This window comes from Aspergillus welwitschiae (genome assembly GCF_003344945.1).
Source record: "Aspergillus welwitschiae strain CBS 139.54b unplaced genomic scaffold BDQ94scaffold_21, whole genome shotgun sequence".
Classification (NCBI taxonomy): Eukaryota; Fungi; Ascomycota; class Eurotiomycetes; order Eurotiales; family Aspergillaceae; genus Aspergillus; species Aspergillus welwitschiae.
In genome coordinates this window covers 194,889-216,102 of record NW_020798715.1, presented here as the reverse complement: position 1 = coordinate 216,102, position 21,214 = coordinate 194,889, and the positions used below count along the sequence as shown (strand labels likewise).

Here is a 21,214-nt window from a genome sequence, read left to right as displayed (position 1 = left end):
GGAATACGCAGAAAGAATTATGAAGAACTCCCCTCTAACCAGATGGCCGGTGTCACCGACATACCCCCAGAGGTGGGTCAACATGTATGCAATTAATAAAATCATGGAATAATTGTTAATAGCTGTTCTAGTTCTTTATAACAGATATAAAATAAGGATTATTATTAATAGATCACTGATCCTTCAAGAATCAGTCTATTCTGTGGTTCACTAGATATAGACGATCTTTGTCTTTATTATATAGTAAGTTTATTATAGTTCGTATTCGAATTCTTAGTGACGGTCCGGAAAACCCCACATTGTTTAATTTATATTATTCTTTGAAAGATATTAGTTTAACTTCTATATTCTTACAATTACTAATAATAATGGCCCAGTTGTTCAATACAGACTGGATATATACATATGCCTAAAGATAGTCACGAAGTAAGGAATTGAAGATCTCGGGACTATAGTTTAGCACATAAAAAAAAGTTGTATAATTGCTACTAGTCATTAATCAATAAGATATTTTATCAGCCTGTCCTCCGCATCCTCCTCTCCACGCTCAACGCTTCCTGCAGGATTCGCTCATACTCTCCCAACGCCACGGCGCCTGCCGGGAAAAGCATCACGGCTTCCACATACACTGGGTTTGGACTCGAATCCGGGACGGCAGAATCATCATCATCATCATCACTTCTCCTGTTCCTCCTTACATATCCAAGCACGTTCACCCATGCGCCAACGGACAGCTCTTCTGACGTGACTGTCTCCAGCACCGCGTTGATATCAACTGCAACAGAGGGTGGTTCCAGCGGTGGTTTCTGACGCGGATAGTTGTGTTCGAGGATGAGGTGCCCCGTTTGGATGTTGTATGTCCTCACACTGAGAAAATCAGTCTCTTTACTACTATATTCCCGAACAAGTGAAGAAGCATTTCTAGATAGTCTACGGTATGCAGCATGTAAAATCGTAAGATACACACATAGACAGACAAGGAACTCCACGCACCAACCGAGAAATCGAACCTTCGAGCTAACTGGATGAGAAGGTAGATCGGAGAGGAACGCCCGCGTAGAAGGAAGAGGTGCGTTCATTCCAGCAAGTCAGATATCTTCATAAGGAGGCCATTATATTGACGAATGATCTCGAGGGCCGCAATGATCGATCACAAGGCAATCAATAAATAATACCAGTGAAATACGATGACCGGCGTGACCCCAAGGCACGTGACCATACCACTCCGATAGGCTTAGCGCGTATGTCATAGGGCCAACGAGGGGAAAACCAACTTGAATCCGGCCGGGGATCTCCTCCATCTCTGCTCGCTCTTCTCTCGTCTCGAACTTTCTTATCACTCTCCCTCTTTTCCTGGCGCTAATCAAGGACCGCTGCCTTGCTCGACCTGGTCTAGGTGACTCGGAGCTGATCGCCTCCCGCACCCATCACCAGGATAAACACCGTCCAGCGATCTCTCACCGATCCCGCCCCGTTGCCACGGACCATCATCTCTTCCCATCCCACCTTCCACCGATTCCAGACCCGTCGTTACACTTCTTCCCGACTCAACACCAACAACTTCCCCCATCGGACGTCGGATCACCCGTCCCTAGCATAACCTCGATCACCGCAATAGCAACCCCTCTCTATCACAGCCTAATCAAACCCCATACACCCTTATCAACATGTGGTCTTGGTTCGGCGGATCCGCCGCTCAGAAGCGGAAAGATGCGCCCAAGAATGCGATCCTCATGCTTCGCGAGCAGCTGGATATGCTCCAAAAGCGCGAGAAGCATTTGGAGAATCTGATGGAGGAGCAGGATGCAATTGCTCGGAAGAACGTAACGTCAAACAAGGCCGGTAGGTGACAGCAGAAAAACAGCAACTAGGCAACAACAAATGAAGTCTAACGGGTTATTGATCTGTATAGCGGCTAAGAACGCCCTTCGACGGAAGAAGGTTCATGAAAAGAACCTCGAACAGACGACGGCGCAGATCGTTCAGCTAGAACAGCAGATCTACTCGATTGAGGCGGCGAATATCAACCAGGAGACTTTGAAGGCTATGGAGGCGGCTGGTGCGGCGATGGCGAAGATCCATGGCTCCATGACGCTTGATACGGTGGATCAGACAATGTATGTTGTTTCGTTACGGTATCATCTGAGTGATGGGAACACGGCAACTGACTATGGTCTAGGGATACACTTCGCGAACAGCACCAACTCAGCACCGAAATCGCACAAGCCATTACAAGCACCAATCTGGTCGATCAACCAGACGAGGCCGATTTGGAAGAGGAACTCGAGGGCTTGGAGCAGGAGGCCATGGACGAGCGGATGCTCAACACAGGTACGGTGCCGGTTGCAGACCAGCTCAACCGTTTACCTCCTGCGGCAAATGGAGAAAGTAAGCCACTGTCCCTCCCTCTTTACTATGAAACTCTTCTAAACGTACATGCAACAGTCAAATCCAAACCTCAGACCGAAGAGGAAGACGAGGAAGCAGAACTGGAGAAGCTACGTGCGGAAATGGCCATGGGATAACTGGCCAACTAGCTATTTTGTTTTCCTCCAATTCCTACAGACTCGGGTTTCTTTCATTTTTCCTGCTCTTTTAATCATATGTGTCAAAGAACATGTGCTGCCTCAACCGTTTTGATTGATTGCGTTATTTGCGGCCTTGGAGTTAGTTACTTTCTATTACTTGAATCCTTGCATGATGGAATGAATCATTGTCTACTTACTCTCTTGTTGTCGAGTACATTGGCTAGTAGAGTTTGAATTGTGTAGCTGATCCTTAATACACAGTATACACGAATACATCAATTGTATCTCTACCTCGTTCGAATGTATTACGTACACATGTACTCCTGCAGCCTTGTCTACTACTACTACTACTACTCATAGTAATCATGCTGCCTAGAACCCATCCATTCATATTATCATGAATCCAGACGAAATAGTAGTAGCCTTATAGACAGACAAATTCCCTGAATACTATAGGCATCCACCATATTCATACACACTACCACTGCCACTGCCACTACTGAACCTAAGGTAGAACAATGGAAGCCTAGCGGAACCCGATTACACAGGTACCTGGGGTCTTGCGAGGATAATCACTAGAGGATGATTGAACCTTAAATATTATTTACGATCAAGATACTACTGAGGTTAGTAGTGATCGAAATACCATTCTCTTATTTGATTATATTATACCTTTACTTCCCATCCGTCTAGACTAAACTGAAATTATATGCTCATGGCAATGAGGATAAGATTTGGAGATAAAAGAGAATATACGGCAAAAGCTAGAAATAAGATATGAGGTAAAGAATAGAAATAAGAAAGTAATAAAGAAGTAACCACTTATAACGACACTCCAGATATTGAAACGCTCAAACTCCCTGTTTTTTGGTAAATGATTCTCGCAACCCATCCGGAATGAAACCCCCGCCCATTTGAGTGTGTGTTTGCCGAAGTGAAATGGAAATAATCAGTTGGTTAGTTAGGTATACGTGAGCCCCCGAAGCAAAGAAGAATGGTAAAGCCACTGCGAGGGAAGTGGTATAATAGGTAGTGAACGACCTTGGTTAAAAGTCCCTCCAGTGGCTCGAAAGGGGGTACTAAGAGGGAAAATAGGATAAGAAAGCATGCACATCATGGAAACCAAGCGTAACTCTTGAGTAATTTGGCGCGAGCCCCGTCGTTCGCTTCGTGGCACCACTTGGATTTCCATTCCCACTCTTGCGCAGCCGCCTCGATAAGGGCTTCCTTGCACTCAGGAGGAAGTTCCTCCAGGATTTCGGGGCTCGTAAACTCGGGATTTGCGGAGTCTGCGACACTGATGAGGCCGTTGGAGCCGAGATCGTGCACATCGCCGTCTGGGCCGGGAACGCCCAGGTTGGAATACGGCGAAGATTCGAACTGGATGTCATGAATGGCAAATCGGCGGGAAAGCGCAGCCGGAACTGAGGAGAAGAGGGTAGACTCGGTGGTTTGTTGTTCGGTTTGGCTGTCGCTGGGTTCCTGGGCTTCTTTGTCCGCAGCAGCTGGCTCTGCTTCGCCGGTGCCGTTCGTCAGGCTCAACGTGGACATGCCCTGAGCTAATTTGGTTGCAACTCGAGGGTCGGGAGGAGGCAGACGCTCCCAGCGGGCATGAGTCGGTTGCATGATCTTGGGATACTGCATGACGTTTGTATGGATGTCGTACTGTCCTTCAAGGTTTTCGCGGCGCGCAAGCGATATGAGCGAGTTGAAGTTGCTACATGTAAAGTTAGTCACTAGAGTGTCAGACAGGCTTGTCATCACATACCTTGCCTCTCGAGCATGTTCGAGCATCCAGTTATCGCCAGTAACCGTGACCTTGCGCTTCTTCGAATCCACCGCCTTTCCGGTGGGCAAAGGCACCGACGGGGCGCTGGTGTGATAGACACTACTGGCACCGTGCCAGGCTACGTACTGGTTCTTGTTGTAAGGTTCGCCTGGAGGAGGGAGCTTATCTTCAGGGACGGCAAGTTCGCCCTCGACATCTCCACGCTCCCTCGCAGCCTGTGTATGGTAATCATCGGTGACCTTCTTTCCACCAACAATAATCTTTGCGCCGAATTCGCGGAAGACAGACCTAGCGGTGACGACACCGATAGCTCGGCCTTTGTAAGAGTGGGGGATAATTTCCCGTTCAATGAGGTCGCGTTTCGCCTCGTCGTCGATGATGATTTTATACAGTAGTTTGTGCTTCTGGAAGAAAAGGTACGAGTCCCTGAAACCAATGCATCGCGCAGGCTCAGTAGACAACATGTATTTGCGATCTCCACGGTTGAGAATCGTAAACACACGGACCCTATATTCTCGATCGCCCAGTAGATTGCCGTTCTTGTCCACCTTTGTCTCGCCCTCCGGGTCGTCTGGAAGGGCAACTTCGTCGTCGATAACGTCCATCATGTTCCCCTCCTTGTCGATCGGAACCTGGGTAACATGCGACGGGCCCCGGTTACGTGCCCACCTTCCACCACTAGCAGCAGGACGACCACGCCTGCGCTTGACCGGCGTGGACGTATGGATCGGTGTCTGAGGGGCGCCGTCATCAGGCGCATCCCAGTCTGGGGGACGGTTCTTCGGGGGACGACCTATGCGGCGCTTTCGCGGGATGGCTGACATGCGGCCACCCATGCGTGAAGGAGTGTCGCCGCGCGATGGAGGGTTTGAATCCTGGGCGGGTGTTGCAGCTGTCTCTTCCTCCTGGCTGGGTTCTGCCTGGGCTTCCGCCTCAGGATCTTTATCCGAAGCATCTCCTGGATCTTCCATCGCTGGCGATGATCCACGCGATGGGGGTGCTTCGATCATCTCCTCGTCCGAGGCATCGGGGAGCGGAGGGGCGGCATTCCCTACTGGGTAATTAGTTGTTCGCGTCCGTGACGACCGAGGCCGCGGCGGCCAAGGATAGGGTTGAGGTGGAAACCAAGCAGGTTCACGTACGCATTGATTGCGCAGCTGCTTGAGCAGCCGCACGAAGTTTCCTAGCCATACCGACGGGTGAATGGGTAAGATGGGCAAGGAACGCCGACCTGAATTTACTGGAGCGACAGAGCTGAATGGAGGCCCTTGGGGATGTTCCTTTCCGCAGCCATTCGCGCTAGAGCCAGACGGGACTAGGTTTCTCCGAGTCCCCGGTTTAGCATCACGTGATTGGAAAAGATACCCCTGATGCCTGAGGCAGATAGAGTTGTTCCAGCCACGTGCCGAACCAATGATGGAGATAATCGGAGACCCTCATCGAGGCTGGAGTCCGTTTGGCGCTTCCTGCACCATGATGTCATGGTCCCTTTCCGCTGATCGCCGACGGTTCGTTCCTTCGAACTGATTCGTGATCGCGCGAGCCATCTTGTGTTGCCGTTTCCCGCTGAACAGTTATCGGCTTCCCCGTGTAGATACACCCCCCTAAACCCCTACTACTACACGGCAAATAGCAAGTGCAGTATGCGGGATTTCCTCCGAGGGTCAGTCATCCGTTGACTTTCGCTACACAAGAGCTATGTGGTCTAGACAGGTACGGTAGCCTTGCATCCTGGCGGAAGCTGAACAGAACCATTGCCAGCACGACCCAAGCCAGCAGATGAATCATCTGCAGCGATAAGGTATGCGCCAGCCTGACCACTGACGTATGTATGTGACAGCGATAACCTGTTCGGCCTCAACTTCACATGTCCGCAAAAGAGGCGGTGGGAGAGGGAGCTTCTGGAACCCCTCAAAAAAAAACCCCCCCACCATCAATAATAGCGGCAGAGCAGGACTGCTGTGCTCCGCATTCCTCAACTCTGACCACCCTTATGCACCTTGAAGGAGGGTAGGCCCCATCGCGTCACATAATCTTCAACGTGTTGGAGCCTGGTGCTGCGAGGCCATCGCGGTACGGTCCCCTCCGTGGTATCGGAATCGAGCGTGGGCCCGTGGATGTTTTCGGAGCGTCTGTGGTGACCAGATGCTGCGTGCCGCAGATCGCTTACACAACCTCGCAGCAGCCTGCAGGTGACCTACCTACTGATCGTGTCCAAGTAGCCTCAGATGCAGCGACGGTCTCCCTAGTCGACTAGGGCAGTTAGCTTATTATTGGCGGATCGTGGAGGGGCGAGTGCGACGACAAAGCAGAACTCCACCAAAAGGTTCCCCTGGATATCTTTTCCTGCGATTTCTGGTAGGCATCAATTTCCTAAAGTGGCGATCTGAGGAGAGGCTGCTCCTACCAAAACTTGCTATCTGCACGACGAAGCTCAGTGTCGGTTACACCATCGCAGTGATTGGCATTCTTAGGACTTCCCCTCCTCCTCCCATCCCCATTTTCCGGTCTACTACGGCCGGCTGTTTTTACCGTCGAACCAGGCCATTCTGAAACATAATCGATCCTACCTAAGCAGCGACTGCATTACAATGCTACTGGATCTGGCAGCTGCACGGACATGGTGTAACTCCATATCGGCGACTTACCACCTCCCAGCCGTACAGCTGCCCTGAGCTTGTGATGCACAAACGTAAGGGGGTGACGAGCCCGGGATTGCCGCTAACCTCGGGGCGCGCGATCTCCCATCGTCCGGAACACCTTGATTTGACCGTGAGAGGTATAGATTACAGTCTGGCCGATAGTTTGACTCAGATAAGAGGAGAAATGCAACGCTTCGACTACCTAAGACTGGGAAGAATTCCAAAGGGGTTGAGGATGCCGCTGCGGTCATACTACTACCTCCGATGTAAATCGATATTTAGTGTTTATGGAGAGACTGCAAAGCTCCCATAGCATTCAGCAGGGCTGTGTATCATTTGAGGAGACCCGTAGTTCCGCTAACACATCTGAAGCGCGGGGCATCTGAGGGTCTGGAAAACTACATGATGTCACTTGATTTCAGGTTATCGCTCATAGTGTAGCTTAGCTAGCTCGCCGTTCGACGGTCATTGACACCATAAGGAAACGAGGTCCGGGCGGAAAGGCAACGAATACCTAATCGGGCAATCAGTCGATCCGAACCGGCTACGAATTACTTTAATGACCTTGGTTAATACGTTAATGGGATACACCAGAGACTCTCCGCGGGTATGAATCATAGTCCTAACGAGGTACTGTACATGTACCTCAAAGCCCCTACCCTAGTCAAGTAAAGAGGAAAGAAACCAATCACTACCACAACAGTACTGTGTTTAGACATCAACAAAACAAGAGAGGGTCAGTGAGCTGTGATGAGATATCTCAATGGTTGTTGATGAGTTGATGACAGTTGCGGTGACCAGCAACTTACTACTACCCCACCCCACTCCAGTCCAACCGCGAGGGAACCGCAAAAAAAGGATAAGAATAAGAATAATGAGAGGTGAGGAGGTGGCGGCGGAGAAAATGATCTCCGGAGCCATTTTCGATGATTATTTACCTTCTTGTCGGAGGGGCGTTTAGCGTGAGGAGATGGTGGAGAGAGGAAAGAGGAGAAGGAGAAAAAGGGAAACCGATATCTGTTTTAGCTAAAAAGAGGAGTTAGTTATTGGCATGCTTGCCGGAATTTTGAGGTAGTGGTAGTAGTGGAGGAGCATAAGCTTTCTACCGACTATTACATGGGCAAAGAGTATCTGCAGGTCATTATTATTGCATTTTAAGGTGGAATTATTGGGTGATAATGCGGTAGTGAGATAGTAGATTATTTGGCCGGACTTTGCCGTTCCATATTGAAAAGGTATATACTAGTATAGAAGAGCTAGAAGAGGAAAGGAGGGAGGGAGGCAGAGGAATAATTGACTAAGATACTACTACTTTTAGGCACAGTTGGCAATGGAAAAGATAGAGAAGCCTAAAGAACAGACAGACCCATTCCATGGCAGTGACTGGTGTTGGAATTATGCAGCGGGTTTTCTTGACTTTCGAGCATTCCCGGTTCCCACCCAGCCCACCCACCCATCCATCCATGTCCACCGGGCGGATAGCCCATCCTTGTTCAAAGAAGGGCCCAAGAGAGAAGGAGAGGGAGGCAAACCGGCACATCATCGGACCTCTGCGGTCATCGGCGGCTTGGGAGACTGTCATCCTTTTGCTGTGGACGGATAATAATATCTATCTTTTCTTGAAGGAGGGGGGGGGGGGAGAAAAGGAGGAGATGGAGGAAAGGCAATTATTTCAACCACCCTGACCCCCCAGCAGAATAAAAAAAAAAAAAAGAATAAGGAAAAAGGAGAGATGATGGTAGTGGTAGTGAATCAATCATCCAGGAATCTTCTTTTCTTGTTCTCTTCTCTTATCATTCTTCAACCAAGGCATCTCCATCCGTTCCAAGAAGTTCCCCTCCTCTTTCCTCCTCATCACCGCTAGATAAATGTTACTGTGTGCCTCCAGCCACCAAAGCGATGTGGTTCGTGGTTGACTTCACCAGTGGTTCCATCCCGTACAGCGCTTCGTCTATTTGCCAGCAGCATCGCCATCTCCACTCCGTCTGAGGCCTTTTCCCTTTTCCATTTACTACGCCTCCTGCCGCCCTTTGATTCGTTCCCTTCCCAATGGGTGGCATTTGCCTCCAATTCTAAGGGACGCCTTGAGACAACAATGCACCCTTGACTAGGCTACTTCCTTCACCAGTAGCGTTCCGAAGCTGTGCCAGGCTAGTGTCGGTTCGAAGAGTCATCAAAGCAAACCACCTTGACCGGTCATCACATAAGACCCATCCTATAGTATAAGCAAGTTCCAGCAGACCTGAAAAAGGGCTTCACCACCAATTCTGACCTGTGTCCTGGCACGAGAAAGTACCGGGAAGAAAAGAGGAGGTCACATCGTATTCTTGTCGTGTTTCGTTCCATACACAGCCATCGCTGGTTCTAACCATCATCTCTTCTCGTCCTCGCTTGTTCCTTGGGTTTAGCCTCAACCATCCTCCCCCCTCACCAGTGCTTGGATGACCCAACAGGTCCTGTAACTCAGCTCCTGCACGCTTCAAGCCCTTTTTTGACACGCTTTTGCCTTCCAACTTCCTTTCTTGTCCCCCGGAATCTCGGTCGCGAAAGTTACCACAAGTCAACGGTCCCCATCCGCAGTCCCTGACCCGTTCAGCGGCTTCAGCGGCAGCTTATGTCTATGACTATTGGGGGGTTTGGTTCGTTTTAACGCCACCTCATCGCCAAACCTCAAATTTGAATTAACCGTCAAACGTTGATTCCCGAATTTCATCTTCTAAACCTTCTTCCTTTTTCTCTTCGTATACTGATATATCCCGGGGTTTACTTCTTTTTTTTATTTTGAATAAACCCATCCTCCTTCGTGTTTCTTCCTATCAGTTCTGGCCATCTGGTACGAAACCCGCCATCCGCCGGCGTCCGCCCGCCATTTGTCCGTCCGCGCCTGATTGACGCTAAGGCTCCGTCGCCCACATTGACGGGCATTAATTGCCTGCCCGAGACTGACTGATTGAGTTCTTGGAAGCCATAAGTGCTTTCTTCAAGTTCGCCCCGGGAATTCATTGGGTTTTGTCTGTGAGTAAAACCCTCCAGGTTTGTGCTTCTCTTCCGTGCCTTTTTCCCTTCCCATTTCCCCCTCAATGTCATCCATCGCTCTGCATCCTTGGCCGTTGACCCCATCAGCTCTATCCACTTTCCCTTCCACGGCTCCGTCAACACTATTCTCCTAACAACTTGTCAACAGTAACAGGGCATCCCGCTTTTCTACCCCTCCCTTCTCTTCGCTATCCGCACCCGATCGGATTCATCCTCCCGCAAACTTCCTTGACTTGTCAACGTCCAACAGCGTTTGACTCACGTTTTTCAAATTCTCACATTTCAGCTCGTCGTTGAAAGACGTCATATCTTCAGCAACCTGTCCTCAGTCATCTCGTCGATTTTGACATCACTACTCCTATCGCAGCGGCGCGACCGACAAACTCGACCTTCGGTATTCCTAGTTGTGAATTTTGGGTGTCGGATGGAAACATAAAGATGGCTGCTGCTCAGAGTGGACTAGGGCCGCATGGAGATGCGGACTCATTGAAGCAGCCCAGATCCCGGAGGTGAGTTCAGTATTGCGACTTTCACCTCGTTCTCGCTTTTGGTCTGGATTTCATCGTATGCCGGCTGTGGCAAGAGAGCGTGTGGTCAAAAAGGATGAAAGAGCTTGGTGCGAAGTTTTCGCTCAACGGCGGATGACTGCCATACTTCAGCCCTCAATGTGTTGTCATGGTTAGCATGCAAGCTTCCCATCCTCGGTTTCTGCTGCGCTGCCCATGGATCATGTCGCGTGCGGAAGTCATCCGCGACAAGCAATGACTACATGCTGCACAGGCTGAAGGGAGAAAAAAATTGCTATGCATGAAAACTGCCACTTCATTGCTCTTTCGATGGCAGGTTTAATACCTAGCACCCACCCCTGCTATACTGTGAAGCGCTTGCCACATGCTTTTTGTCTTGCGTTATTAGTCCACCATACATAGCACAATGGCGACCACCATGGCGCTGCTGTCGTGCCTTTTTTTAACATCAATCGGAGTTCGAATCATGACTGACTCGGGCACTAGCAATGGTACGCAAGAAGACGACAATCAAGATCAAATCGGCTCCAACAGTCCAACTCCTACCGGGATCTCGACTCCACAGCCCGATTTAGCGGACAAACGTCTGCCTTCCATAAACTCCAGTTATTTCCAGGTTGGTTCTCCCTCTGGTGATAAGTCCCGTTCCTCAAACACCCGGTCTTCTTCTGAGACTTCTATTTCCGCGCAAAACCCCCAGTCGGATACGTCCCCCACAGGGACACGGGATCGAGGTTCCTCACCCTCGGGCTCTTTCGTTATGATGGAGCGCCCCGAGGCTTCGGATACCCAGTCTTCTACCGCTTCGCCGGACCAGAGCCTTGAGACACACACATTGCAGCCGGAAACGTTGCCCCCTACGAATTTGCCTACTCCCCCCTACAGCTCCGCTTGTTCTCTTTTACAGAAAGAATCGGATGAGGCTGAACTGGGCTCCTCTGCCCCAGACAAGGGCATGAGCTCCATATTCAATACTTTGAAGAATTACCTTTCCCCCTCCGGAAGCATGTCTTCTCCTGAACAAACATCCCGCCGTCACACCTCTCTTCCCGTCTCAAGCGTCTCTGACGATCCAGTCCTTGCCTCCCATTTCTCCAATCCCTCCCTTCTTCCTGCTTCAGATGCGTTCTGTTTGCCGGATGCTCCCCTTCTCGAACACGAAAAACCACATGTGTCTATGTCTTCTGAGAACCTGGCGAAGCTAACTGGAACTGTGTCGGATCTCGTGCGTCTAAAGAGTACACCTCCTCTTACTCCTCGAGCAATGTCCAACGAAGGTTCGCAAACCGACAAGAAGCCGCCCACCTCATCCCCTCATCCGTCGGAACCTGCCCAGCCGCCGTCTGAGGAATCGGCGAATGCAGCCGACGAGATCGCTGGCAAGCTCAACGAAGCGTTTCCCCCGGAAAGAGATACTCCCTCACCAACTGGTCCCCCAGTAGCCTCGCTGAAGGGCAAGCTCTACGTGAACATATCCGAAGCCAGAGGGCTCCGACCTGGGTTCGACCCTTACGTCGTCTGCGTTTTTGAGTGGAATGAGGTCATTTCAAAGAGCGCTCAGGACGAAGAAGCGGCTACCTTGGAACGCCAACAGAAAGAGCAAGAGAAGTCGGACCGTGAGGCTGGACGCCCAATGGCGATACCCATGAAGAGTCGGCAAAGCAGCAACAACAGCGCACTCGACGGTGAGCCCCGGGGACGTGCCCCAGTAACCGACCCGCATTGGAATCACGAGGCGGTCTTGTACGTTCATTCTCCCGTTTGCCCGTTAACGAAGAGTATGTGGCTAATTATCACATTTTAGTGATGTCTTTGGCGATCAGTCAGAGGTAGATGTCTCGGTGTATGATCGCAAGGATCAGGAAGCGTTCTTGGGTCATGTACGCCTCTGCATTAACCTGAAGGACGACAACAGCCGGCTAGAAGGGTGGTTTCCTCTGAAGTCTCGTGGCGCGGGTGACTCTCAGGTGTCTGGGGAGATCCACATGGAGATGCGCTTCGAGAGGACAGAAAAGAAGCAGGTTGGGCCGAACGACTTCCAAATCCTCAAGCTCATCGGTAAGGGAACGTTTGGCCAGGTCTATCAGGTCAAGAAGAAGGACACGCGTCGTATCTACGCAATGAAAGTCCTGTCGAAGAAGGTTATCATCCAGAAGAAGGAGGTCGCACATACTCTGGGAGAGCGGAATATCTTGGTCCGGACCGCCATGGCGGCTTCACCTTTCATCGTTGGCCTGAAGTTCTCCTTCCAAACACCCACCGATCTTTATCTTGTCACAGACTACATGTCCGGTGGTGAGCTATTTTGGCATCTTCAGAAGGAAGGGCGATTCCAGGAGGCCAGAGCGAAGTTCTACATTGCTGAGCTCATTCTGGCTCTGCAGCACCTTCATGATCACGATATTGTCTACCGGGATCTCAAGCCGGAGAACATTCTGCTCGATGCGAATGGTCACATCGCGCTCTGTGATTTCGGTCTCTCCAAGGCCAACTTGACCCAAAACGACACGACGAATACGTTCTGTGGTACGACCGAGTACCTAGCTCCGGAAGTATTGCTTGACGAACAGGGATATACCAAGATGGTCGATTTCTGGTCTCTTGGAGTTCTTGTGTTTGAGATGTGCTGTGGCTGGAGCCCATTCTACGCGGAGGACACGCAGCAGATGTACAAGAATATCGCCTTCGGCAAAGTTCGGTTCCCCCGGGATGCTCTTAGCACGGAGGGAAGGAACTTCGTAAAGGGATTGCTTAACCGGAACCCCAAGCACCGCCTTGGTGCCAAGGGCGATGCGAAGGAGCTTATGGCACACCCATTCTTCGACGACGTCGACTGGCAGGCGTTGGGCCGCAAGGAGGTGATCCCTCCATTCAAGCCCACGCTCAAGTCCGACACTGACACGTCCAACTTCGATCCCGAGTTCACGAATGCGCTCGAGACCAACAACTCACTCAACGACCGTGCAGCTGCAATCGCCAATGGGTTCATGCCGGCGTCGACGCCGTTGTCTCCCGGTCTGCAAGCCAACTTCAAAGGCTTCACCTTTGTTAACGAAAGCTCTATGGATCACCACTTTACCAATGAGCCTGGTGACCACATGGAAGAGGACACTGAGACTTGGCAACGACCTCAGCAGCCGGCAAGCACTGCTAACCACCGCATGAGTGGGGTACAGAGGACACACGAGGGCGGCGAGCCCGGTATCTTCAACGTTGATGACAATTTCGACATGTGATTATGGCCTGATGCATGATAATGGAGTTGTGATTTATGACTATTTTTGAACCTTTTTGCTTTGTACATGCCCTCGTGGGTGAATAGGGCTTAGCTGTTGTTACCTTTCGTTTCTGGTTTGCTATTCGTGGTTTACACCTTAGCTTTTGTTTATTTTTTTTTTTTTTTGCTATGGTAACAGCAGTATTAGTCCCCCGCAGTGGTTTGATCATATTTTGCTCTCTTCATATCTTTATCTCAATTTGCGATTTCCATGTCTTATTTCTTTTTCACTGGTCATCTGGATAGATGGTTGGATATACTTACTGATCAGGCTTGGCCTGCGCGGAAGGGACATGAGCCTGGTCCACGAATACTTGACCTCACATTTGCACTTTCTTCTTCCGTCAAACCTTGTGATATCCGGCAGTCGTCTGGCTCCATCGCCGGTCGATCCACGTGCTGCCTTGATTTTGCGGTTAGCTTTTGCGAACTCGTATTGGTCCTGTTCCCGAATCCTTGTCTTTCGCATGCGGGGAGTTACGAGCATAAGTGACAAACACACATAGTGGAGAGTTGATGCCGAGGCGTTATTATCCGGCAGCATGGCGCAGGAAGGACGCTTGCTTGAGAATGGCCGTTGGCTAGATTTGCCAACAATACACACGAGTTGCTTTGAATTGCTCTAGATCTACGTAGTATTCGGTTTGTAGTTGCTATCCTGGATACCGACGACAGGACGGTGAGCGAGCGGCCTGTAGCAGAGAGAAAGCCCAGACCAGGACCAGGTCAACCCTAGACCCAAAACCCACGAAGACGGCACAAATAACCATCTGAAACACATCCATTATCAATCGGAACAAGCTGTGCCCGACGAACACCGCCTTCCCCTAGATATCACTAGATAGTCTACCCGTACAAAAGCCGATCTAAAATTATCTAGATAGATCTTCTCAACCCGACCCGACCCTTAATGGAGACTCGGATGAAACCGACCCAACAATTCAACAATGAACCCAAGTACTAAAGCCATGAATCATGGATGATGGATACCAATGCACTGGCCAGACCTATTTTTGTCCCTGAGACAAGACAAGATATGACTAAAAACTTGAATCTCCATTGAAACGAGACATTGTCTGACATACACGGAAAGAGTACATTATTTCATTCACATGATTGGTAGTAGTATCTACCAACAGTTGATCTGATCGCGCTGAGCTCAGCTGGATTCTTTTGTAACTATTTATATATTTGTTCAGTTGTGTTGGAACTAAAGTGTCAGATCACAGTAATAATACACTATTAGACCCTACAGTGGGATAAAAAAATAAAATAAATAAATAAAATAAGCAAAACCAAACCAAAATACCGAGCTGAAATGCGACGATGATGTGATCAGTGTGATAGCTAATTAGATTTGGATTAAAATAAATTAAGTAGTAAGTAGTGATGGTGATGATTTGTGTGAAGGTTCTGAGACAGGAACACCAAACAACCAATGAAAGTACTCTGGTGCGCTTCCTGACTCACGCTTTGGGGTTAAGGGATCACCACTAGCAGACTTTACTAAATAGGGTATAAATCTACTACTTAGTATACTAAATGCCTTGGTCTTGGGCTGGTGGTGGTCGCCTTGGGGGCCGTGCGGGTGGTAGATACATACTTATTTGGTGTATAGTGGTGATGATCTTTTTCTTTGTTTTTATGGAGGATTGTTGGTTAGTACTACGAATAGTGGGCGTCTTTGTTGGTGGTGGTGGACAAAGCAATTGGAGGATTGAAGATGGATGAATGAATGATTTGATGAGATAAATGGGTTTGTCCAGGGTTGATCATTTGGAATTTCAACATGTATATCATAAGTATACACCCTAGTATATGATGTTTACTTAGTTATGTATTCCCCACGGATATCCCGAACCCAGTCCAATGCAGTTCGCATCATCAAACCTTGGCCGAATTTAGTTCCCCTGCAACCACACAGAAAAGGGAGCCAACGACAACCCCAAAATAAGCAACTCAGGGTGTAGATCACACTTCCCTTCGCAAAGTTCCGAAGTATCATATAAAGTAAAACACACACAAGCCAATCGCGAGACGGTTCTAAGTTGAGCGAAGCAACACTTGCAGGGGGGTACTGCAGCCACCACCACCGGACGGACGGCCCCACGGACCCCCTGACTCGAGGTGAGAACTTGAGTTACTTTGGGCGTAGTTCGTATGTGAAACTGGCTATCGTGTTTCTTTGTTTTTCTTTTCTTTTTATGGCATTGTTGTTGTTGTTTCACCGGATGTGTAGATGGTGATGGTGGTTGTACAGGGAGTGCTTATTTATACATCAATACAGGGGGAGGGGTTGGAACGGTCGGAATAAAAATCGGCCTGGTTGTACTTTTGTAGTACTTGCCGGAGGGGAGTGGAGTGTCATGCGGCATTTGTTTGAATCGGCTGGTTTCGGGATATTTGTGTAGTTATTTATACATTGGCATTTTATGCGGTGTAATCAGTCCAGGATGAAATTGAGGGAGGGGAGAGGCTCGGATTTAAGAGGATTTGTATCTACAGTGTAGGTATCGGCTAGAAGCACTGAGTGATTTTTATCAACATATAATGTTCAATTGTTGGAGTACACCATTCTGAGTATATTGCTTTCATCTATCCATAATTATTAACCAATCTACATGACAAAAAAAGGTGGAACGCATGAGACAGGTATCTCCGAGCGCGGTATAATTCCATCACCATCGTTGTCTGAGATTGATGCTCCAAAAACGGGGGCTGACTAACTGCAGGCAGCGTGTGTTCCCACAATCCCCCTCATACGCACTGAGGCCTCTGCTACATAAACGGGTCCAACGCATCAGCCAATGATCAATGGACGGTGCGAGCCGATGGCTGGAAAGAGACCCATCGCCATGGAGACTAAGACGACTAAACGGGTGATAACGGTGGTTCGTCTTCAGGAGACGTGCTGCTGCAGGTTAGTTCGTTATTTCTGTTGCCTGCGAGTCGCTGCATACTACGTATATACGCACGCACACACTCACTCACACATATATAACTTTCATCTTTCCATCTATGTACATACCACTGATATTATTCACCCATGGACACGACAAATAACAGCTGCCTTCTTTCTCGTAATTTTGGTAAAATCCTCTCAGGACGGTGATCGTAAACAGCATCGACGTCATCCATCCATTGGATGGTATAAATAAACTTCAGTAAAAAGACCCCAACTACTGGATCATCAACCTTGTCCGGGGCAAGTCGAGCAAAGAGTAATAATGCGTACTGAAAAGGGGCTCTCGTAGCGTATCATCACCTCATCCATGCCGAACGAACCCTCCCAACTCGGACTAGCGTGTTTGTTCCTGACGCTAGCGCCAGCCCGGTCACTGCGCTAGACTATACAAGGATTAGCCTTCATGCCTCGTTCCGCGGGTGTCGAGGCAATCCCCTGCACGGGATCCCATGGATTCGGGGCTGCCACCTCCTTTTCCTTCCTTCTTACCCCCCCCTCCGTCGTCATCCTTGACCCATCCCAAACTCTTGGTTCTGTTGGGTGGGATCGGAGCTACGGTGTGCTACTGTCTACACCATCAAATCACCAAGAAGGATGAGGAGGAAAAAGCCAATGCACGGTTTTCAGGCCTTCTGATCTACTGGTGATGATAATGATGATGCTCATCTGCGAAACATTTGCGGAGTCGCTCATCCTCCCACTGATTTGTCGCATCGTTACTCGTTTGGGGTGATACTACGGCCGCCACTACTGTCTCCAAAAGACTAACCCTCCAGCTAACGATTTAGTTCACGGGCCTCTGTCCGCTTTTGCAATGGCAGTTGAATCCTGGAGTCGCCCGACAGTTTCCTTCTGCTTAGTTCAGATTATTATCCTCCGTACGGCTGATGCAGCCCGTCATAACCGAGCATCGCTTCTTACCCCCCCTGGCGATGGCTGCTCTTCCTTGGGTCCATCAGTATTGGACGGATGAATATCGGATGGAGTGATGTTTGAGCCGAAGTCTCCGCTTTTCCATTTCCAGCACGAGTCGCTGTGATGCCGATGCCCTGCAGTCTCACCACGGACTAGTGAACCTAAGATCCTCGTTCCTCCGGTGGGGACGATCGGCCCTCGACTGCCGTCCCAGGTCCTCCTATCTGGTAGTCCGACCACTCTTGACTACAGAATGTACACTCTCGGAGAAGTGGCGTGTTCGCGGTGGCCTGCCTCTTGACTTTCTCGTGCCATCAATGGTTTTGCGTTAAGCTCTTTTGGGCGTCCAAACTAACTTCAGCCGACCAAATGTGTGGTCCTTGATACTTGTTGGCGCCCGCTCTCACGCTACTGTTCCCCTCGTTCTCCTAAAATAGCGCCGCGCTGTCTTTTTTTCTTTTTTTCCCTCTCGTTCTCAAGTACTTCCTTTTGGCCATCAGATTACAACTTTCGTTGTGATTTCTTACTGTTGCTTGTTGTGTGTCCTTCATTTTCGTTCCTTACACCCACACTCCTTCGTATATACACGCTCTAGCTGGTGTGTCTCTTAATTAACTATTCATACTTTCCTGTGCCGTCCGTTCTTTTCGACCGTCGTTTCCCCACTCGAGCGCCTTTCCCCCTTTCCCTGTCTCCAACGGTCCTTTGCGCACTATTATACAGGCCACCACCACCACCACCACTTTTCTTTTCCCCTCTACTGGCTCTCCCCTGTGCGCCTTGTCACGGTGCTCGTCAGATGCAACACCGGTGTTCATGATGAGTGTCGTCGCCAGTAGACCCGAGAGCGCTGCTGTGCCTTTCAGCCCCATTCCTCAAAGCGAATTTATACATTGCAAGGATGCAGCATATGCCGTAACAGTGCAGCCGGTCTCCTCTCGAACGTCATCAGTTTCTTCCTTCAAGAGCAATTACAGTGTCTCTACTGCCCCTACAGTCTACTCTCCTATCTCTCCCGCATCACCAGTTCGCGTATTCGACTCCGCTGCTTCTCTGGATAAGATACTGGAGTCGGTATTCAAGCGACTACCGCAAGAAGTTTACGATGTCATTCTTGATCAATTGGAACTTTTACATGTTGGCCCGAATCAGACCGGATGCTTAACATGCTTTCAGCGCGATTTACACGCTCTTTCTTTGACCTGCCGGGCGTGGGAGAAAGGAGTCAGAGCGAAGTTGTGAGTATATTGTTATGCCTTCGGGCACGCCCTTCGTCATAGCGATTCCCACGTATGCTAATCAGATCATCTCCATCCAGGTATAACCGCATACATATCATTGGAAATGATTCACCGTCGCAGTTGAAGAAGTACCGGCTTAAGAGGGGAAGCCGCTTAAAGTTGCTCAGACGAACCCTCCGGGAGAGGAAGTTGCTGGCCAATCTCGTTCTGGAGCTTCGAGTCCCCCAAATGGACCTGTTATTCACCACCGTGAAGCAGAGCACTCAATGGCAAGAATACCGAGACCTAGTCGCCTCGGTCGTCATGGTGTGCCCGAACTTGGAACGATTGCTCGGCTTGACCATCCCGTACAACCATGAGTTCGATCGCCTGACACATGCGTTGTCTACACGTCGAAAGCTGAAGGAGCATACATGGGTTCTAGGAGAGGCCCCGGCGGTTTCTGAAGAATCCCCTCGCAGCACATCATGCCCCTGGAGCTTGGGCCCCTCGCAAATGTTCGAGTTTCTTAACTACCATGTCTCATGGACTAATCTAGAGACGCTGATGCTTTATGGCGTGAACGAGAACAACGCCCTGGAACCGAGTATCTTTCTTCGCATGGTTAGCCTTCTGCCGTCGCTACGGAACCTTTGCATTTCCAACTTCGACGCAGATGCCTTTGCGGACAGCGCACTGCTGTGTCTACCGTCGCTGGAATCGCTCCGCTTGGAGAACCTGCCCGGCGTGACTGATTCAGGGCTTTGCCAATATGCCATGCGTCCGGAGTCTCACTCGCTCAAGACCTTGGCCCTTGTGGAACAGAACATAGATTCGTTGCTTACGATTTCGAAAATCCTATCGTCTCTAAGACAATTAGAACGATTCAAATTCGTCCAGAGCAACAAAAACCCTACGCTGAACGCCGACGGGATTGTCTTTCAACCGCTTTTCGCCTCCTCGACCCTCCGATACCTGCATTGGGACGTTACGGGACCCGACTCTGCCGCCGGACTCGGCAGGCTCGATTATGCTCCGTTCGTGAAACCACCACGGCATACAGAATCACCAAATTCTCATTTGGCTCAGAGTATTCTGTCCGTGGGCTTCCCTCGTCTTGAAGCACTGCGAGCACCCTCGGATATAGAACCTCCCGGAGTCCTCCAGGCTGTATGCCAGCCGATACCACGCGGACAAGCACTGCTCAAGCCGGACCGTTACAGCCTTCCCCGTAGCTCCCACGGCTCTGTTACGACCCGACCAATGGCCCTGCCCGCGGGAAACAATCTGACCTCTGCTCGGATACGAGCACAGACTTTTATCGATATGGCAGCGAAGGACACGGAAACTGGAATGCGGCTGCTCATCACTGATCACTCGGATTCGTACGTTCCAGACAATGCATTGGACGAACTTTCCGATGATGGTTCCGACCTGGACATGGACGAGTTCGGCATAGGTGGTGTGCAGCCTAAGAACGATGTCTTGCCCGACGATCACGAAGGTCCGGTCACAGTGTATGACTTCCGGATGCCAGCCTTCATGGGGAGGATAGGATCTAGGACAAGTGACAAGGACATCTCAATCCCAAAGTTTATCCTTCGTCCGGACATACCAGGGCAGGATGGTGATGGGGGTCTAGTTGATTGGAAACATGTGCTGGCCTCCAGCCAGTCGCTCACGTATGCTGCTGGAGTTGGAGTGAATTGCTTTGGCGGCAAGGGCCACACTAAACCGGCCCCCGAGGAGCCACCATCGCCGACATCAACTACAACCTCACGCTTTGGATGGGGCAGCATCGGTAGTCGGTCCGCGCTGGGCACCAGTCCGAACACCCCTACAACACCAGCGACGCCGATGAGTCTTTCGTCTACAACGGCACTCCCTTGGGACCGGGATACCTGCACCGGATCTTGGAATTATAGCCACAAAAGTGGAAGGGACTGGTGGTTCCATATGGAACGAGACCGCCCAGGAAACGTCGAAATAGTCGACGTTAAGCGACTATTCTAGTCAGGTTGATGTACATCACCGGTGACGTGCATTTGGATTTTATTTTTTCATTGGTACTTTTATTTTTCTCAGGAATGGCATGCTATGGTACATGCTATCTGTTGGTATACACGCAGAAACGGCGTTTACGGATTGACGGACGGATGGACGATCTCATCAATTGTGGATATTCTTTTTCTTTATTTCTCTGGGCGTGTTTCTGGTCTCGACATACCCGGTGCAGCAGGGGTTATTCCCATCTCTATCTCATTAATTGGCATCTCTGACACACTCTCATTTTGGTGATTCTCGCTTACCGCATA

General features: G+C 49.9%; 8 protein-coding genes across 8 annotated transcripts; 3 read left to right on the top strand and 5 right to left on the bottom strand.

Moving 5' to 3' along the window:
- Positions 1–463: 463 nt before the first annotated feature.
- BDQ94DRAFT_146017 (nuclear telomere cap complex subunit Ten1) lies at positions 464–1,248 on the bottom strand. Its single transcript, XM_026766746.1, has 2 exons — positions 994–1,248; positions 464–867 (listed from the first exon to the last, which is right to left on the bottom strand). The coding sequence occupies exons 1-2, from the start codon at positions 1,077–1,079 to the stop codon at positions 516–518; spliced, it is 438 nt and encodes a 145-aa protein (XP_026624933.1). The 5' UTR covers positions 1,080–1,248; the 3' UTR covers positions 464–515.
- Positions 1,249–1,312: 64 nt separating this feature from the next.
- On the top strand, positions 1,313–2,893 carry BDQ94DRAFT_146016 (ESCRT-III subunit protein SNF7). Its single transcript, XM_026766745.1, has 4 exons — positions 1,313–1,842; positions 1,913–2,117; positions 2,180–2,388; positions 2,446–2,893. Exons 1-4 carry the CDS (start codon positions 1,668–1,670, stop codon positions 2,523–2,525), a joined length of 669 nt encoding a protein of 222 aa, XP_026624932.1. The 5' UTR covers positions 1,313–1,667; the 3' UTR covers positions 2,526–2,893.
- Positions 2,894–3,173: 280 nt separating this feature from the next.
- Positions 3,174–3,530, bottom strand: BDQ94DRAFT_53122 (uncharacterized protein). Its single transcript, XM_026775986.1, has one exon. The coding sequence runs from the start codon at positions 3,418–3,420 to the stop codon at positions 3,223–3,225; it is 198 nt and encodes a 65-aa protein (XP_026624931.1). The 5' UTR covers positions 3,421–3,530; the 3' UTR covers positions 3,174–3,222.
- BDQ94DRAFT_146013 (chromatin remodelling complex Rsc7/Swp82 subunit-domain-containing protein) lies at positions 3,174–5,784 on the bottom strand. The gene is made up of 3 exons (XM_026766744.1): positions 5,460–5,784; positions 4,297–5,368; positions 3,174–4,245 (listed from the first exon to the last, which is right to left on the bottom strand). Exons 1-3 carry the CDS (start codon positions 5,506–5,508, stop codon positions 3,642–3,644), a joined length of 1,725 nt encoding a protein of 574 aa, XP_026624930.1. The 5' UTR covers positions 5,509–5,784; the 3' UTR covers positions 3,174–3,641.
- A 1,774-nt stretch (positions 5,785–7,558) lies between these two features.
- On the bottom strand, positions 7,559–8,091 carry BDQ94DRAFT_146009 (uncharacterized protein). The gene has a single exon (XM_026766743.1). It carries the CDS (start codon positions 7,878–7,880, stop codon positions 7,671–7,673), a length of 210 nt encoding a protein of 69 aa, XP_026624929.1. The 5' UTR covers positions 7,881–8,091; the 3' UTR covers positions 7,559–7,670.
- A 567-nt stretch (positions 8,092–8,658) lies between these two features.
- Positions 8,659–9,722, bottom strand: BDQ94DRAFT_146008 (uncharacterized protein). The gene has a single exon (XM_026766742.1). It carries the CDS (start codon positions 9,017–9,019, stop codon positions 8,831–8,833), a length of 189 nt encoding a protein of 62 aa, XP_026624928.1. The 5' UTR covers positions 9,020–9,722; the 3' UTR covers positions 8,659–8,830.
- schA (serine/threonine protein kinase SCH9) lies at positions 9,723–13,925 on the top strand. The gene is made up of 5 exons (XM_026766741.1): positions 9,723–9,792; positions 9,925–9,974; positions 10,144–10,504; positions 11,009–12,265; positions 12,327–13,925. The coding sequence occupies exons 3-5, from the start codon at positions 10,434–10,436 to the stop codon at positions 13,756–13,758; spliced, it is 2,760 nt and encodes a 919-aa protein (XP_026624927.1). The 5' UTR covers positions 9,723–9,792; positions 9,925–9,974; positions 10,144–10,433; the 3' UTR covers positions 13,759–13,925.
- Positions 13,926–17,972: 4,047 nt separating this feature from the next.
- BDQ94DRAFT_53049 (uncharacterized protein) lies at positions 17,973–21,107 on the top strand. Its single transcript, XM_026775985.1, has 2 exons — positions 17,973–18,917; positions 18,998–21,107. The coding sequence occupies exons 1-2, from the start codon at positions 18,496–18,498 to the stop codon at positions 20,910–20,912; spliced, it is 2,337 nt and encodes a 778-aa protein (XP_026624926.1). The 5' UTR covers positions 17,973–18,495; the 3' UTR covers positions 20,913–21,107.
- Positions 21,108–21,214: the final 107 nt, after the last annotated feature.